The 19,324-nt window shown below is 44.6% G+C and overlaps 2 protein-coding genes across 3 annotated transcripts in view; both read left to right on the top strand.

Annotated features, from left to right (window-relative positions):
* LOC137437931 (histone H2A.V) overlaps positions 1-10,429 on the top strand; it is a 36,641-nt gene extending 26,212 nt beyond the window's left edge. Inside the window, exon 5 of the mRNA XM_068132689.2 lies at positions 9,590-10,429. Coding sequence (XP_067988790.1) covers positions 9,590-9,651 — 62 coding nt within the window. The 3' untranslated portion in view covers positions 9,652-10,429. The remainder of the gene's footprint in view (positions 1-9,589) is intronic.
* Positions 10,430-17,477: 7,048 nt separating this feature from the next.
* Positions 17,478-19,324, top strand: part of LOC137437246 (cadherin-related family member 2) — a 158,688-nt gene continuing 156,841 nt past the window's right edge. The window contains exon 1 of one of the 2 annotated variants that reach the window (XM_078766757.1): positions 17,478-17,692. In XM_078766757.1, the coding sequence (XP_078622883.1) occupies positions 17,665-17,692 (28 nt within the window). In that variant the 5' untranslated portion in view covers positions 17,478-17,664. The remainder of the gene's footprint in view (positions 17,693-19,324) is intronic. The other variant, XM_078766756.1, reaches the window with a different exon arrangement.

Here is a 19,324-nt window from a genome sequence, read left to right as displayed (position 1 = left end):
CAAATGACCCAGAGGACCCAAATGACCCAGAGGACCCAAATGACCCAGAGGACCCAAATGACCCAGAGGACCCAAATGACCCAGAGGACCCAAATGACCCAGAGGACCCAAATGACCCAGAGGACCCAAATGACCCAGAGGACCCAAATGACCCAGAGGACCCAAATGACCCAGAGGACCCAAATGACCCAGAGGACCCAAATGACCCAGAGGACCCAAATGACCCAGAGGACCCAAATGACCCTCTGGGTCAATAAAAGTTGAAACTGGGCAAATGTCAATGAAGATTTGCCAGACCCAGACCAGAAAATGACCCAGAGGACCCAAATGCCCAGAGGACCCAGAGGACCCTGTGAATGTGAATGAATGTGAACATAATGTGAATACTGGTAGCAATTTTACAAAAACCATGGCATAATTTCAAATCTTGACCCGAGATGATAATTATGCTACATCATAATTTCCATGTGCCAACCTGGGCGGAATCCAAGTGGATTCACTTGTTTTCCTTAATTTTCTCTTCAGTTAGACTGTTAGATTGATTCAGAAAATGTCATGTTTCTAACTTCTGGATAATCATGAATTTTTTTTTTTTTTTAATTTAAATTGAATTTTTTTTCTTCTACCACTCCATCATAATGTCTCTATTTTGGTTATCGTCAGGTTCACTATGTTTTTACGTTCAAAATCATGGTAGATTAGCAAACCTATACATTTTTGGAAACGTTATTACATGGAAAATCTGAAAATCAATGTTTACATTTGCCAATTTCGACCAATTCGACCAATCGACCAATTCCATTCGACCGATCGATTCGATCGATTCGATTCGATTCGATTTGCCAATCAATTTGACCGACCTTTGCTTGTGTGGAACGGACTGTGAAAACGATGCGGACTATATTGTCGGATACGACACACAGGACAGTGATGACGAACTCTAAATGGCATATTCTGTAATCGTGTATGTTTGATGCCATTGACTGCCTGTGTATATTTTGTCATTGACTGCCTGTGTAGATGTGAAGTTATACTGACTGCATGTGTATATATGATTTTGCTGACTGCCTGTGTATGTTTGGTGATATGAATTATTGTGACACATTTTGATGTTAACTGCCTGTACAAAATGATAACATGTATTTGATTATGCAACTTATCGCGAATATAAAGACAGTATTTTGCAATTCAAAACCTTTGATTCGTGTCTTACCATTCCCCATAGCACTAATTTGATACTTTCATTGGATTCCTTGTCCCTGAAAATATAGGTTTAGTATATTTTAAAAAGTTTTTAGGGTAATTAGAGGCAGAAATAGAACAAAATGTGTATTTTACAGTGGCCATTTTGAAAATCCAAAATGGCCGCCATACAGGTATCTCTCCAAATGTAAACATTGATTTTTAGTTTCCTTATGCTATAACCTTTCCAAAAATGTATAGGTTTGCTAATCTACCATGATTTTGAACGAAATATAATTTATTGACATAGTGAACCTGACTATTATTTTCTTGAAGTGAGCATTATTGAAATGCTGGCAGAGAAGGTTCAACTTTCACATGAGCTCTCACCCCTGTAACCAGCTCCAATTTACTTTTGTTCTTGCCTTGCAGTTTCGGGTTCAGATAATTTAAAATGTGATGTCTGATCATTCAGCGACAAAAGAAAACGCACCTTCTCCCTTGCCCCCTCTCCCCCAAATTTGCCCAGTAGATCCTTTATTTATTTATTCAATAATTCACAAACTGGTTGCAGCATATCAACAAATTGCAGATAGGTTGTCAACTTGGCCATCCAACTTTTCTGAAAGAAGCAATATCAGAATAGTTTTCTTTCATTTCTTCCAGAAAGGCATGGAAGTATTAATGACACAAGGGCCTGCAATGATTTGGGTTAGCAACTTCTATCACCTGATGGACCTCACTTTTTCAAACTCTCCTATGCTTTTAAACCTTAATGTTAGAATGGTCCGACTATGTTGCTTCTTCAGAAGGGAAATGAAACGTCATCCATTCATCAAAGCCGCCTAATTTGTCATTTTATTTTTTACAAGGTCTAGGCTCATGGAATAGATCAGGACACAGGATAGATCAGGACACAGGATAGATCAGGACACAGGATGGATCAGGACACAGGATGGATCGGGGACGCAGGATAGATCGGGGACGCAGGATAGATCGGGGACGCAGGATAGATCGGGGACGCAGGATAGATCGGGGACGCAGGATAGATCGGGGACGCAGGATAGATCGGGGACGCAGGATAGATCGGGGACGCAGGATAGATCGGGGACGCAGGATAGATCGGGGACGCAGGATAGATCGGGGACGCAGGATAGATCGGGGACGCAGGATAGATCGGGGACGCAGGATAGATCAGGGACGCAGGATAGATCAGGGACGCAGGATAGATCAGGGACGCAGGATAGATCAGGGACGCAGGATAGATCAGGGACGCAGGATAGATCAGGGACGCAGGATAGATCAGGGACGCAGGATAGATCAGGGACGCAGGATAGATCAGGGACGCAGGATAGATCAGGGACGCAGGATAGATCAGGGACGCAGGATAGATCAGGGACGCAGGATAGATCAGGGACGCAGGATAGATCAGGGACGCAGGATAGATCAGGGACGCAGGATAGATCAGGGACGCAGGATAGATCAGGGACGCAGGATAGATCAGGGACGCAGGATAGATCAGGGACGCAGGATAGATCAGGGACGCAGGATAGATCAGGGACGCAGGATAGATCAGGGACGCAGGATAGATCAGGGACGCAGGATAGATCAGGGACGCAGGATAGATCAGGGACGCAGGATAGATCAGGGACACAGGATAGATCAGGGACACAGGATAGATCAGGGACACAGGATAGATCAGGGACACAGGATAGATCAGGGACACAGGATAGATCAGGGACACAGGATAGATGAGGGACACAGGATAGATGAGGGACACAGGATAGATGAGGGACACAGGATAGATCAGGGACACAGGATAGATCAGGGACACAGGATAGATCAGGGACACAGGATAGATCAGGGACACAGGATAGATCAGGGACACAGGATAGATCAGGGACACAGGATAGATCAGGGACACAGGATAGATCAGGGACACAGGATAGATCAGGGACACAGGATAGATCAGGGACACAGGATAGATCAGGGACACAGGATAGATCAGGGACACAGGATAGATCAGGGACACAGGATAGATCAGGGACACAGGATAGATCAGGACACAACACAGCAAAGGGAACAGCAGTAAAAGGGGAAACACCAACAGCAGGGCAGAGGGAGAAAGTCGACGGAGATGGACAACCATGGGGTGGAGGTAATGATGAGTGGTAGGGAGGAAAGCAAGGGGTGAACAAAATGGATATGTAAGCAAAGTTTTGGGAGGGTTGGTTGTGGTTTAACAGGTGTAGAAAGGATCATGGTTTTGCATGGGGGATGACTTGAGATGGTTGTGAACAGCTGTCTTGAAGACCTGGAGAGAAGAATGAGATTGAAGGGAGTGTGGAAGGTGGTTCCACAGGTGGGTAAAAAGAGGAATGATTGAGCAGTGGTTGCGAATTTAGGCAGTTTCATTTGGAGGAGGTTGCTGGTGGACCGTGTGCGTTTCTTGCAGATAGTAGGGAGGGAGGGAGTAGGGGGAGGGGGGAGAGACTGCAGAGTACGGAGAGGGCCAAGGGTGCAATGACCAGAAATGAGGTGGAAGAAGACAGACTGTCCACCTGTTGGCGATGACGAAGTGATAGGCCCATCGACTCGGCTTCATCGCGAGAGATTCCAATGATCTTGAAAGCCTTGGTTTCCACAGCGTCAAGCTGAGCAAGATGCGAGGCAGGGTAGCCTGCTCAGAGAGGAAAGCAATACTCTATCAAGCTGTGGATGAAAGTGTTGCAGGTGGATCGGAGCTCAGGTCCAACTGTTTGACCATATTCAAATTTTTGTCAAGGTCTGTGGAGAGGGAAGAGGCTGCTTGTCTGTCTGTCAGAAGGATGAGGAATAACAAGGCAGAAAGTTGTCATCAGCAAAAAGATAGTCATTCCAGAAAGTTGGTGAGATCATTGATGAAGATTAGGAATAAGATGGGGCTGAAAACACTGCTTTGGAGTTCTCCAGCGTTGACAAGGAGAGAAGAAAGGATTCCGTTGAGAGCCACACAATGGCCCTGAGAGTGGAGGAAGTCAGTAATCCGAGTGGAGTTGGCCTTGAATTCCATAGGCAGACAGTTTGGAGAGCAAGGCAGGATGCCAGTCTGATATTGAGGGCCTCCATCCATTGTTGGGAGAGTAGGAACAGCATGCTCAAGGTGGAGTGACCACGTCTGAATCTGAATTGATGATCGAAGATGAGGCTGTTGGAGAAAAGGAATGAGTTGATGTCAAGTGTGATTATAGATTCCATGACCTTGCTGATGATTGGAAGTAAGCTAATTGGTCTGTAGTTGAAAGGATCCGTTTTTGCACCTTTTTAGGTCATCATCTCAATTCTCGAAGAGGGGTCATAAAATGGGCTGTGATGTCCGTCCATTAACTTTTTGTTATTTTTGCTACTCTTCCCTTGTCACCTGGCTGATTGTTCTGAAACTTGTCACATGAATACAAGACAATAGCCCATATAATCGCTTGGGCTTCGATTTTTCGATTTCACATTGGGAGCTCCCAAGTGGTAGGGGGGTTACCCCATGGATCTTTTGATCCCTACTCGTCTCATATTTACCAACAAATTGCTCTGTAACCAGATACAGCCCTTTTACTCGATGGTCTGCAGGATCGCTCGGTCTTCGATTTTTCGATTTAAAAATCGGGGCGGCTCCCCCAGATCAGCAGAGGTCTGAAGTACAACATAAAGAGATTACAATTAGCCCACTCGGGGCTATTTATTTTTGTTGTCCTGTGATGTTTGCTGATTTCCAAGCAGATGGAAGATAACCTGTGGTAAAGGGCAGAGAGAGGAAGTGCAAGAATAGCAGAGCAGATTTTTGGGATACTCAAGCTGATGCCAACTGGTCCAGTTGCAGAGTCTGAGGTTACCAGAAACTTTTCCACCTACTCAGGTGCAAAAGACAGAGTCCAGGAGCAATTGGGTATGACGGGGAAGGGTGGGTACAGAGAGAGATAGAGTGGTTACAACAACAACAACAACAACAACAACAACATGCATTTTAAGGCCATTTTCCCTGCCAGAGCGGGGGCTAGCCTTGCGGTCCCCATGACAATCTTCTCCTTTTTGCCCTATTTTCTGCATCTCTCCTTGTTAACCCCCTTGCCCGCATTTCTTCTTCCACCATCTTTAGCCAAGACTTTCTCGGTCTTCCCCATCCTCTACTTCCTTCTACATTCATTTCCATCACTTCTCAACCAGTCACTTTCATCCTTCCTCAACACATGACCAAACCATCTCAACCTGTTCCTCTTCACAGCATCAATCACAGGCTCGATTCCCATCATCTTTCGCAATTCATCATTTGTCTTCCTCTCTCTCAACGATACTCCGCACATCCACCGAACCATTCACATTTCCACCCTTTCCAGCCTTCGTTGCTGCTCCACGTTCATTACCCATGTCTCGCTCCCATAAATCATAACACTTCTCACACATGCAGCATACACCTTTCCCTTCAGCTTCAACGACACTCCCCTCCTCATCAGCACGCCACTCAGTTCCCGAAACTTCTTCCATGCACATCTCACTCTTGCAACCGTTGCCGAGTCTGATCCACCTTCTCCATTCAGCATGTCTCCGAGGTAGCAAAATGTTTTCACACCTTCCAGCTTCATGCCGTCTCCAAGATCCAACTCAACATTTCCTCCATCTGCAGCTCCCTCTGTGCACACCTAGCCTTACATTTGAATGTAGCTGCCACACTGGTTAATGACCCTCTCAGACCACTACATTTTTGATGAACCCACTCAGCGCACATTGTACATTGAATGGAGTTCACTCCGACACCCTTCCTGCACACAGCACATGGCCACTTCCCAGTTCTTTCCACCTCACCACATGCTTTACCACTTGCCATCACCTTCGTCTTTCCTATATTCACCTTCAGACCTTTTGTCTCTACATTCCTTCCACTTGTTCATCTTTTCCTTCAGTCCATCCATACTTTCCGCAATCAACACCAGATCATCTGCATACAACAACTCCCAAGGTAAACCCTCCTTTACGTTCTGAGCCGGCACCTCCATCACAGCTACAAATAGTAGTGGACTTAGTACCGACCCCTGATGCACTCCCACCTTCACCTCAAACTCACCACTGTTCCCGTCCTTCGTCCTTACAGCTGTGCGCGCTCTTTTGTACATTGCCATCACAACTCTGATCGATCAACCATTCCTCCACTTCTAACTTCCTCAATGCCCATGTCAATACTTCGTGTGGATCCCTATCGAATGCTTTCTCCAGATCAACAAACCCAAGAAACAACTTCTTCCTCTACTCAATGTACTTCTCCTGCAACTGCCTCACAATAAAGAGCGTGTCTGTCATTCCTCTTCCTGGCATAAATCCAAACTGCATTTCGTCGATCTTCACCTTCTTTCTTACCCTCCTCTCCAGCACCCTCTCCAATGCCTTAATTCCATGCTCCAATAAATTTATCGCTCGGTACGAGCCACGCTCCAGAGGGTCACCCTTCCCCTTGTATAGAGCGACGAGGGTACTCAGTTCCCAATCCACTGGAATGCGGCCTTCTTTCACCACCAGATTGCAGATTTCACTACCAGTGGTTCGGGATGCAATATTTTGATGCACGAGACAGAATTGACATGGTGCCACCAGGTTTTGGAGGAGGGAGACAAGTTTGAAAGCTCATTCTTGAGATTGGACAGATGTTATTTTCTGGCTCTCTTGAGAGTGGACACACTTGTTGTGGGATTTGTGGAATGATCTGAGGTTTATTTGCCTTCCAGCAGGAGAATGCTAGTTGTTTCAAAGCAACTGACTCACCACAGGATTCAAAGTACACAGAGTGGGTGGATGGGTAATATAACTGAAGACTAGATGGGATTAATCTGTGCATTAGAAGGAGGAGGTTTCTGTGGAAGAATTCCCAGTCTGAGTTAATTTCAAGGGTGGTGGATATAGGAGACCAGTCATGGAGTGTGATGGCTACTTGCAGTCCCTGCCAGTTTGCCTGAGTGAACTGGCAGACTCGGCGGCACTGAGGGCTATTCGCTGAGGATGGCCCGAGAGATGTTGACCTTCACATGCATGTGGTCAGATGAGCCGATTGGGGCAGAGGCCGAGCAAGATACATTGTCAGGGAGGTTTGTTATCACCAAATCCAAGAAGGGAGGATTTGCCATTGGGAGAGATCTGGGTGGGAAAGTTCACACAAGTATAGATAGCTCCATAGAGTCACAGCAATCCTTTGCAGAAGTGCCATGGCTGGTGAGAGAGGTACCCACACCCAGGCAATTAAACCACCTTTAGAGGCCATTTTTCCCCGCAAAGCGGGGGTTGGCCTTTTTCGGGAACCATGGTTGTTGTTGTTTTTTGGTCCCCTTTTTGAAGCAATGTTTTACGGCCGGATGCCCTTCCTGACGCCAACCCTTTTTGCCGCCTTTAACGACAAACAGGGAATTACCAGTGAACTGGTACTCAATTAGCCGACCTCGGAAGGATGACAGGCTGAGTCAAACCCCCTGGCATTAATTCAGCGATCGACCGGGATTCGAACCCAGGATCCTAGGATCCTAAGCCGGCACCCTAGCCGCTAGCCCAACACCCAGGCAATTAGCATGGTGAAATTGAAGTCACCACAAGGAAGAGAGGTGGGATGTGATGAGTGATTAAAAGTTGGTCTATGTCGTCTGAGAGAGATGTATATGGATTCGTCACTGTTGGGATGATGGTACAACACAGAGAACCATGAGGTGGGAGCGAAGGGGAAGTCACAGCTCGAGGTATTCTTGGGGTTTGGGAAGTGTAAGAGCAGTACACGGAGAATGAGAAATGGGTTGTTTTTTTTAATGTGCAGTGCAATTCTGCCGCCGTGGTACAAAATGCAAGTTTATCCAGATTGTGTGCATATTTCTCGTTTTCAAAACATTATTCAGAATGTCGGAGGTCTGATCATCCCAACAAAGGCAGGGAGAGAGAGGAGGTTATAAGGGGTGGAGTTTGAGTGTTGGAGGAGTTTCCAATTTTCCTTCATAACAGTTTGAAACATACCTCACCCAAAGAAAAAGTTGTGGAACATCTAAAATGTCAGTCCACCTTAAACCGACCACCTAAACTGTCTGCAACTTAGTCCAGATTTCTTTCATCTTGACAGCACTACAATTGCAAGGGCTCAGATGCAATTCTTTGACAAGTTGAACATGCTTTTTTTTTCCTTCTTCTTCTTTTCCAGTATAATTCTGGAGCCAATCTATCTCATGGTCCATTCCAGCAACGAAATACTGGTTGAAGAAATCTCCAAATAAGGATTTATTTTTGTGAGACAAAATGCAGTACATTTTGTAGCTGATATTGCCATAACTACATAATGCTTCAGCCCTAAACTCCTTTGAAAATATATTTTCTAACTGTCGATTTCATTTCTGTAATTCAGATCCAGGAGGAAATTTCCATTGAAAGTTTGGCTTTCCTTTCTGACTCATCTGCCGATTTGTTGATTCTTCATTACAAATCGGCAAGACAACTTGTGCTCTCATTTTTCTTGCACATTCTGCTTTACCTCAGGAAGTAGGGGTGGTGAGATATTGGAAACTCGAGATTTTCTACCCTTTTGATGGCTTGCCATCAACATATAACATAGGAACACATCCGCAACGTAAATCGGTGGTTTGATAGCTTCGTGAGTGCTTTTCTGAGTTAAGCCTCACTTTTATTAAATTAATTTTATACCCACATTCTCCTTTCTTCCTTTTCTCGTTGCTCCCATCTCGAGCTCCATGTAATATACAACAACAACAAGAGGCATTTTAAGGCCATTTTCACTGCGAGAGCGGGGAGAGCCTTGCGGACCCCATGACAATCTTCTCCATTTTGCCCTATTTTCTGCATCTCCCCTTGTTAATCCTCTTGCTCGCATTTCTTCTTCCACCACCTTTAGCCAAGTCTTTCTCGGTCTTCCCCGTCCTCTACTTCCTTCTACATTCATTTCCATCACTCTTCTCAACCAGTCACTTTCATCCTTCCTCAACACATGACCAAACCATCTCAACCTGTTTCTCTTCACAGCATCAATCACAGGTTCCATCCCCATCATCTTTCGCAATTCATCATTTGTCTTCCTCTCTCTCAACGATACTCCACACATCCACCGAACCATTCGCATTTCCACCCTTTCCAGCCTTCGTTGCTGCTCTACGTTCATTACCAATGTCTTGCTCCCATCCCCGTCCATGTAATATATCCTGCATTTTTACAGCCAAAAATGTAAAGGTTTGGGGCATATTGTAATTTGATGGTTTTATTTGGTTGAGCAGCTTGAGTTTATTTTACTGCACACAGCAAACATTATTTTTCATGTAATTGGGTGTCGGTCGTCTGCACGGTCTTTCTAATCAACTATTTTGCACATATGCTAACTAATTGTGCGGCACTCATTCTGTCTCATCAGGCGTGATTCCTCACATCCACAAGTCACTCATCGGCAAGAAGGGCCAGCAGAAGACAGTTTAATGTCCACCATGATTGAGTTGTCCCTGTTCCTCACCTTTGCCCTCACTCTCATTCTGCACCCAAACTGCAAACTCCACCACCTTACGCTGTTTCTTGGCATCAAATTCGCCTCATGATCCATTGGTGCATCCCCTTCATTTGTCGGTCTTACTTAATAGCTGTCTCACATTACGGGTGAGTAGAATCGAGGTTAGGTTAGAGCAGATGTTGTGGTTGTGAGGAGGGTCAGGCATCTGTGAGAATAGGTGTTGGTTAGAAATTAAAGCTGTCTAAGAGACTGAACAGTTTTATATGTGTTGGGTTTTTGTACTTTGAGTTGATTCAATAAACATCCTGGATTTTCTTTCTTGTGTTGCTTTCCTTATTTGTCAATCATTATAATGAAATCCTTTCAACACCTTTTTCTTTGTTTCAAAGAAATTCGATTCCTCTCCCCATTCTAATGTTTTTTTATTAATATAAAATGTATTCTTTGTCGAAATACTTATTCTCAAAAAGCATGGATTTATGCTTTGTCGGTGAGTTTCTTCTTTATCTTATTGGTGAAACAGGTTGAAATCTTATTCTACGGAGCTTTTGAACGGGTGCAGTCAACAGAATCGTTATGACTAGGTATGCTTAAACTTGTACATCTAGTAATCTTTCAAACGTTTCTTTTTTCCATGTTTAATCCTAAATCTGCAGTGCTGAGCTGTGAGTGCAGTTATCTGGCATCATTTGTTTTTCTTGAGTTATTTCCATTACATGTGCTTAATAAAACTGATCTCACCTTTGGCTACATTTTGGTGATGTTTTGGTGTGCTGTGTTTTGCCATGGTAAATAAGAATATAAACGCGAGGTGTGTGTGTGTGTGTGTGTGTGTGTGTGTGTGTGTGTGTGTGTGTGTGTGTGTGTGTGTGTGTGTGTGTGTGTGTGTGTGTGTGTGTGTGTGTGTGTGTGTGTGTGTGTGTGTGTGTGTGTGTGTCCGCGTTTTATTCAGAGATGGCTGAACGGATCTTCATCAAACTTTCAGAGGTTCATCAGTGAGTGCTTGGGAGTGTTTTGGCAAAAGATAATAATAATAAATTGAAAAAAAAAAGTTCGTTTTTTTGGAGTTAAACAAAAAAAAAAACTCGCTCGATAGTGCAGAAGCCTTTTTAAATTAATGACAGTTATATACAAGTACACATTCGCATACATACATAATCACCAGACATTTGAATACAAATACATCAAACAATTCCAGAAGTGCTTGAAGTTGGTAGTACGGCTTCTTCTTCTTCGTGATTGGCAACACACTTAACCGTCCCCCCTCCAACCCCTCCTCCCTCTTCCTCCCCCTCCCCCCTCCCTCCCCCTTCACCCCTCCCCCTTACCCCCCTCCTCTCCCCCTCACTCACCCCTTCCCCCACCCAGCAACGCCGGGTACTTCTAGTGGTATATAAGGAAGGGTGTGCGTGCATGTGTTTGGTTGCCACAGCCCAGCCAAGATGGTGAGACAAGACCAGAAGACGTTTGATACTTGAACGCAGCCGGTTCGATGTAGCTCAGGAAAGGTTATAAATGAGTTGCCTTACAAGAAACTTCCATGCAAGAGGAGGCCATTGGGCCCATCAAAGTCTACATGAATGTTGCCACTTATGTTTGTTGGTTTTCACTCTCTATCCTTAAATACTGAGCATCAAGCAAGAAAGCAGCACTTACAATTGTCTTCGATATGATTCACCGAGGTTCAAACCATTGACTTCCGAGATTCAGTGGACGCTCTAACCATTACATCACCAAGTCGTCTAATTTGGGAATGAAATACCATGAGGTGATAGATGCTTGTGTCAAGAAGAGGGTGGAATAGGATCGAGAAAACTGTTGCTGCCAGACAAGTGCTAATGTAAAGTTCACATGCCCGACATGTCAAGAGATCCTTCATAAAATATATTGCAAGACGATGCCTGATATCTCATCCAAGATGGGACAAGCCTCAATCTGCCACTTCCTGGTGGAAAGGCATATCTATTACTGCAGAACCATCTTGTTACCTCCACCACCGAAGGTGGATGGAGGTTGTTTTCACCCCTGTCTGTCTGTTTGTTTGTGAACAAGATATCTCAAAGTTGTGGACAGATTCGGCCGAATTTTGGCAGAGGTGCAGTCAACGAAATGTGACGAGGACGAAATGATTCGATTTTGGTGAACATTCGGACCCGGTTACTACAATATTTTAAGCGATTCTTCACCATTGGGAGATAGGGCCAAAAACGATACATAGCAGGATATCTCAAAAAGTTATGGACGGATTTGGACGAAACTTGGTGGACAGGGTGGGTCTCGGACAAGGACGATTCGATTCGATATTGGTGAAGATCTGAATATGGATTCGGATATGAGAATTTTTAAAGTGATTCTTCACCATTGGGAGATAGGGCCAAAAACGATACATTGCAGGATATCTCAAAAAGTTATTGACGTATTTGGATGAAACTTGGTGGACAGGTTGGTTGTGTGACGAGGACTAATCATTTTGATGTTTGTGAAGATCTGAATATGGATTCGGATACGATAACTATTTAATTATTGAGTGATTCTTCACCATTGAGAGATCGGGTGAAAAAGTGATAAATAACATGATATTTAAAAAAAAGTTATGGACGAGTTGTAAATAAACTTGGTGGACGAGTTGGTTAGATGACAAGAACAAGGCGATTCGACTTTGGTTCAGGTCTGAATCCAAATAAGGCCAATCAGTGGGATACAAAACACACTGTTCAGCCTGGTGGAGGTATGCGCTACCGAGTGTCGTTCTAGTTTTAAGGTATGTTTCTCAAAGTTGCCATGAGTAGGAAATTAAATGAATTTGAGTATTGGTCAAACTGAGCGTGAACGAATGAATAATGTTTAAATATAATAATTGGAGCCCGGAAGTTATTTGATTGTTAACCAAATTCAATGGTGAGCTTACGTTTTTAAGTATATAATATTTTCTTGAAATGTAAACGTGGAACTTTTAAAGTTGATATTGAAGCATTTTTATCCTCCGCCGTTGAGTCGGCAGAGGCATTGTTTCCGAGTTATCTGTCTGTCTGTGATGTTTTCGTTTCGGCTGAAGGGCTCCAAGTCAAACTTGGTACAAGTTTGGGTCTCACAATCTGCCATGATCTTTCCTGGGAAAACCACATTTTCAAGCTGACCTCCAAAGCCAGTCGCCGACTGGGCATCCTCCGTCGTGCGAAGTCCTTCCTTGGCACACCTGAGCTCCTCACCACATACAAGGCTTTCATCTGCAGCTCAATGGAATACTGCTCTCCCCTCTGGGCTGGTGCTCCTGCCTCACACCTAGCTCGGCTTCACCCTGTTGAAACCAAAGCTTTCAGAATCATTGGAATCTCCCGTGATGAAGCTGATTCTGAGGGCCTTTCACTCACTCACCGCAGGCAGGTTGATGGCCTTTCTGTTTTCTACCGACTCTTCTCTGGCCTTGCCCCCCCCAGCTCTCTCTGTGCTCTGTCCCCCAAATATTCCTACAGGTTGCACAAGATCTGCCAGCAACCCTCTTCTGGTGAAACTGCCAAAATCAAGACTCTGCTCCCCTTCACTCCTTCATTCCTCTTTTCTCCCGCCTCTGGAACAAACTCCCCCACTCTCTTCAATCCCTCTCCTCCCTCCAGGTCTTTAAAACAGCTGTTCATCACCATATCTTATCTTCCCCCATCCAAAACCTTGATCTTTTCTACCCCCGTTAAAACACCCCAAATCCACCTCTTTCAATCCCCAACTTCTTTGCTGAAATTCCTAGTCGTGTTCATTTGCTTTATACAGTGTATCCAGCCCTCCCCCTTCCACAGATCGACCGACATCCCTGTTCTCTACTGTTGTGCTTGTGTGCTTCCCTCTCTTCCCCCTCTTGTCTCTCACTCCCTTCATTGCATGTTTTATGTGTCTGTGCATGTTTTCATGTTCAATGTGTTAGCTCTTTCACGAGCCTCGATTCTGTAAAAAAATATATATATTAAAAAAATTTGTAGCATGATTTAAAGATGAACCGATTCGATTTTGAGGTCAACGGTTAGAGGTCCCACTAAGTAAAAATAATGTTACCGAGCTAACTTGTGAACCAGTGATGGGATTTTGACCAAACTTGGTATAAGTATTGTTGCGGATCTCTCGAGCCCGTCGACGTACAGAGGGGGGGGGGGGGGTTAAACCCCTTTTCCCCCCTTCGAGCTTAGAGTCCACGAGGCCGAGTCGCCACTCATAGCGAGCGTGCGGAAGGGTATCTGGTCGAGTCCCTACGTACCTTCAATACACATGCCGCCACGTGAACGGGGACTGGACCTCGCACAAGCCACGCTACATGGATACGCCGAGCGGTTTGCGTGTGACGTGACTTATGCCGTTAATTCTTATTGAACCCGATTGAGCGGTCTTATTCGTACAGTGCTAGGCCAATGGATGGAAATGACGGGAACGATCAAATGGAAGGAAGAACACAGGTTTATTATTATTTACACAGTGATCAGGGTAAAGAGAAGAGAGACAGAGCAGATACTTAGTCAATCTTACTTAATCCCCGGACAAGGGCCCACTCACTCACGTAGGGAAAGAGGAAGGAAAAGTACGCGCTCCAAACGCGTCCTGGCGCCATTCGCTCCAGACAACTCGCCGGGCGTGGCCCTCGGATGTTCGCGGCACGTGTGCTGGGAGCGCAGGCGGGGAGATCGTGTGTCTGTGGCCCGGGGATGGATCGTCTTCACAAGCGCGATTAACAGCCGCAGAGCGCAGGGCACAGGGAGAGTTCGTGCACAGAGAGAGAGCTATAACAAGCACCCGTCTGACTTCACTCCGCGGGGTCACTCAACCACAACGTCTCTTCCTGGGTGACTTGGGCACTGGGGCACTCTCTCTCTCGATCACTCACAACGCTCTCTCACAACGCTCTGTGCTCAGACTTGGCCACTGCTGCACTGCGGCGGGGAGCCCGGGGCAGGGTTTTATAGCCCCACCCCCGAGTCTTACCCGAATGTTCCAAGCCCCTCATCTGGCCGCTGCTGTTAGCCACTCCCCCTGAGCTCCGATTGGCTGCTCGCCGCTTACCGGCCACTCCCCTGCAGCTCCTCCCTTGGGCCTGCCAGACTTGTTCCAGGCATAGCACGTGGCATTCCAGCCTAAAATAACACAGGGCATTCTAGCCCAAGGAGCACCGAAGCCTACACTTACTGGCCTGCTCAACGCATACTAACACCAGAAAGGAGACTATACTAAGCTTACATTTAATAAGAAATAACAACTAAAGCGAGGCTACATGTTGTGGTGAAACTACCTACGAGGGGTGTTATCCTCTATTCGCAAAACCGCAACAGTATATATTAAGTTGAACAGATTAGATTTTGAGGTCAGAGGTCATGTTAAGTAAAAAAAATATTTTGTTTCTGCAATAACATATAAGAAAGGCCAAAGGGACCAAAGCCAAATTTAGTGCAGGTATGTATAACTAGCACAATTACTCGGCGTTGCCCGGAAAATAGTCAGTCACGTGTGTGTGGTGGGCTCTTTATAGTCAGAGGAAGCCACGCCCCGCTGCCATGCCCCAAGTCTAATTCTGATGTGCCCATGTTTTTTGTCATAAAAAGATAACCCCCATGGACCCCCTCTTTCCTCTCTAAATCACTTCCTTTGGCTGTCCATGAGGCACCACCGAACAAACAGACGTTCAGATTTATATGTACTGGCGTGACTCGGCGCGCTCCGCCACGTCGTTTCAGAGGGGTAGGCATCTTTGACCATTTCGGTGTCTTTTGGGTCTTCAGGGTCTTTTGGATCCTCTGGGCCTTTAAGGGTATTTTGGGTCTTTGAGGTGTTTTGGGTCTTCTGGGTCTTTGGTGTCTTCAGAGGCTTTTGGGTCGGAAGGGTCTTTTGTTTCCTCTGGGTCTTTAAGAGTCTTTGGGGTGTTTTGGTTATTTGGGGTATTTAAGGGTCTTTTGGGTCTTGGTGGTCTGAAGGGTCTTGGGGGAATTAAAGGGTCGTCAAAGGTCTGAGGGGTCTCAGCAGTCAACGCAATTAAGAGGGTGGTAATTTTATTTGAAGAAGAAGACGTTTTCGTCGCATATAAACATAACATACATAACCATATACGTTTGCTCTATTATAATAAGATGTGGAAGATAGAAGATGATGTAAGGATGAACTGATTCGATTTTGGGGTCAAAGGTCATGTTAAGAAAAAATGTTTACCGTGATAATTTGTGAATCAGTGATGGGATTTTGACCAAACTTGTTATAATAAGTATATATTACGATGCAAAGATGAACTGGGGGAGGTGAGGGGAGAGGGAGGGGAAAGATATACTGTACTACATATACATCTTTTGGTGGGGGGGGTGGTTTTGACAGGCCCCTCCGTTTTGGGGAGGGGGGAAGGGAAGGAAGAAATTTTTTTCCTGTGCAGAGAGTGCTTCATCACCCCAGTGTTGCCCAGGTAAAAAAAGGAAATTGTAATACCCTCTGCCACCATCACCAGGTGGCGCTACACCTTACACATTTACATAGAGACTTTATGCTCCTCTCCCGGTCCCCCACACCCCGAATGAGGCCGTGGCCACATAGCCTATGTTACCCCACCCACACAAAGTTGTATTTGTATTTGTACCCCGAGTAAAGTATATGTATTTATAGCTGGAGTACACGGCGTTGGTCAAGCGAAAAAGAAACATTAACATCTATCTATAATTCCAGTAATCTCTGTCTGTCTGTCTGTACGTTTGTCTGTGACCGCTGTTTCTCGACAACCACGGGTCCGATATACTTTTAACTTGCCAGGTATATTGCTGGGGACCCGAGGATGTGCCTTTTCAAGGTTTCATATTAATCGGACAATTACTTACCGAGCTATGTCCAAAAAACGATTCAACCAATCAGAGAGCAGCGAACGATCGCGTGTGCCGAACGTGGCGGGCACACTCTGCCTCGGATGGCACATTTGAGAGCGTATTCATTTATTTCACGTTTGCAAACTATGTTGGCGTTAAACTATGTTTTACAACTAATAAACACGAATTTGCGATTCATTCGCTTTCCTGCGCGTTTGTGCACGCGATGGCGATTTCTTTACCAAACTCCGGAAGCCGTTCGCTTTGGACCAAACCATTGCATGTAAATAGAGGGGGGGGATTGTCACCACTCGCAAGCCGTTCGCTTTGGACCAAACCATTTCATGTAAATAGAGGGGGGGGATATAATTTTAGATATATATATAGTACGGGCATGCCCTAGTATTTGAAATGAGGGCAAATATAATGGAAAAGCAATTACATCCAAATCAGAATGCATCACAAATGTCAAATCATCATTTCACCTTTTCGTTGAATATCTGCTGGTGAATGTGCCGTTCATTACGTTTCTGAGTTAAGTTTGATGCTGTTCAGGAAGAAGAAGAAGAAGCCTTACCAACAACTCTGACCACTTCCAGAATTGTTTGATTGTGTTGAAATGTCTGGTGATTGTTTCGTATTGATTTATGCGAGTGTGTACTTGTATATAACTGTTTTTAATCAAAAAGGTTTAGGCACTATAGATAGTTTTTTTTTTAAATAAAAAAAAAGAAGGAACTTTTTTGTTTTCAATTTATTTATTTTTGCCTAAAACACTCCCAGGCCCCAGGCACTCACTGATGAACCTCAAAGTTTGACGAAGATCCGTTCAGCCATCTCTGAGAAAATTGACCTCTTATATGGTAGATTTATCCTTTCATACAAAAAAAAAATCTATTTAATTTGTATTTTCGACATGGTGGGTGTCGTGGAGATGCAGCGCACTTTGGCCGCCATAGATATGCGGTGTATTTTAGGCGGCAGGTACAGACGGTGTGGTGTATCTTCGGGACGATGGTTGTGACGAACGCAGTGTGTTGATCAAACCTGAAAATAGCACACGGACTTTGCTCGCAATCGAAACTTACAGGTAATGAACAACAGGTACACCAGGTACAATAGTCCCAAGAACAAGGAGTGGCTGGCTCATTTTTGCAGACACAAACGGCGATCATGGCTGGTGTAAAACTTAAGAGTGGAGGTAAGTCGACTCGTATTTTATTTCTGTTTTCTAAATAGAATTAGATACCACATGGAAATAGGTAAAACTAGGACATCACTCGGTAGAGCATACCCCTGCCAGGCTGAACAGGTTACGATTTACATCCCACTGATAGGACAGATCTGGATTCGGACCTGAACGAAAATCTAATCGGCTTGTTCTTTGTCACTTAACCAACTCATCCACCAGGTTTTGGCACAATTCGTCCACAACTTTTTGAAATATGCTGAATGTACAATTTGGTCGGATCACTCAATCAATGGTGAACAATTTGAAAAAAATTAAATTTCCGGGTCTTGAGTCGGATCTTCACCAAAATCGAATCGATCTGTCCTTGTCACACACCCAACCTGTCCATCAAGTTTCGTCCAAATCCGTCGATAACTTTTTGAAATAGCCTGCTGTATATTGGTTTTAGCCTCATCACTTAATGGTGAAGAATCACTTAAATATTCTCTGATCCGAATCTGGATTCAAATCTTCATCAAATCTAATCAATTCATCCTTGTTACATACCCAACCTCTCCATCAAATTTTGTCTGAATCTGCCCACAACTTTTTGAGATATCCTGTTCACAGACAGACAGACAGACAGACAGGGCTGAAAACATAACCTCCATCCACCTTCGGTGGCAGAGGTAAATATAGGTCTACTCATGTGACCATTCGTTAACCATATGGTTGTGCTGGAGATGATTGTAAAAGCAGGTACCTAGCTGTTGACATGTAGTTAACAGAACGTGTTAATTTGTTTTTACCCTTTTCTTTAACTTATGCTATTTCATAGGGACACATTTTCAATGAGATGGTATTCATGGAATACCCACCCAGCATTGAACGTGGTACGAGCTAACTATTTTGTTTTTGGAGGTTTTTTTTTCTTTAATAATAATAATAATAATTCATTTATTTTGTATAGCGCTTTTCCAGAAGCCCAAAGGCGCTTTGACAGAGTGGAAAACATAATGCATAACAATACATGAAAACAACAATTGCAAAAAGACAAGAATCAAGAAAACAAACAGCAGCGATATACGGCATATATATAAGACAAGAATCAAAAAGACAAGACAAGAATCAACAGGGAAATATTTAAAGCAAAAGGAGGGAGAAGGAGAAGAGATAGTCAGGGGTTAAATGCTGTGGGTTGAATGTTGAATGCAGCGTTGAACAGGTGGGTCTTTAGTGATGTTTTGAATGTGGTGAGTGAGGAGGAGTCTCTGATGGTGTGAGGTAGTGAGTTCCAGAGGGTGGGAGCAGCGATGGAGAAGGCCCTGTCCCCCCAGGATCTGAATTTGGTCCGGATGGAGGGGGTCAGGAGGTTGGTACCAGCAGAGCGGAGGTTGCGGGTGGGAGTGTGTCTGGAGAGGAGGTCAGCCAGGTAGGATGGGGCCAGGTTATGGAGGGCTTTGTATGTCAAGAGATCCATTATTATATTCTTTGATCCATTATGGCTGCCAGACCACGTGAGCGATGACATCATAAATTTATATTCTCTAATGTAATTGCTGCATAGATGATGCTCAATAAATTTCAAACTGATCAGACGATGCGTTGTCCCTGTCGAATTATGACGTCATAATTATGGCACCAATGACGTCATCGTAAACA

Source organism: Myxine glutinosa, chromosome 12, assembly GCF_964187855.1.
Source record: "Myxine glutinosa chromosome 12, kmMyxGlut1.1, whole genome shotgun sequence".
NCBI lineage: Eukaryota > Metazoa > Chordata > Myxini > Myxiniformes > Myxinidae > Myxine > Myxine glutinosa.
Note: the sequence above shows the minus strand (reverse complement) of the source record. Positions and strands in the feature narration are given on the sequence as shown.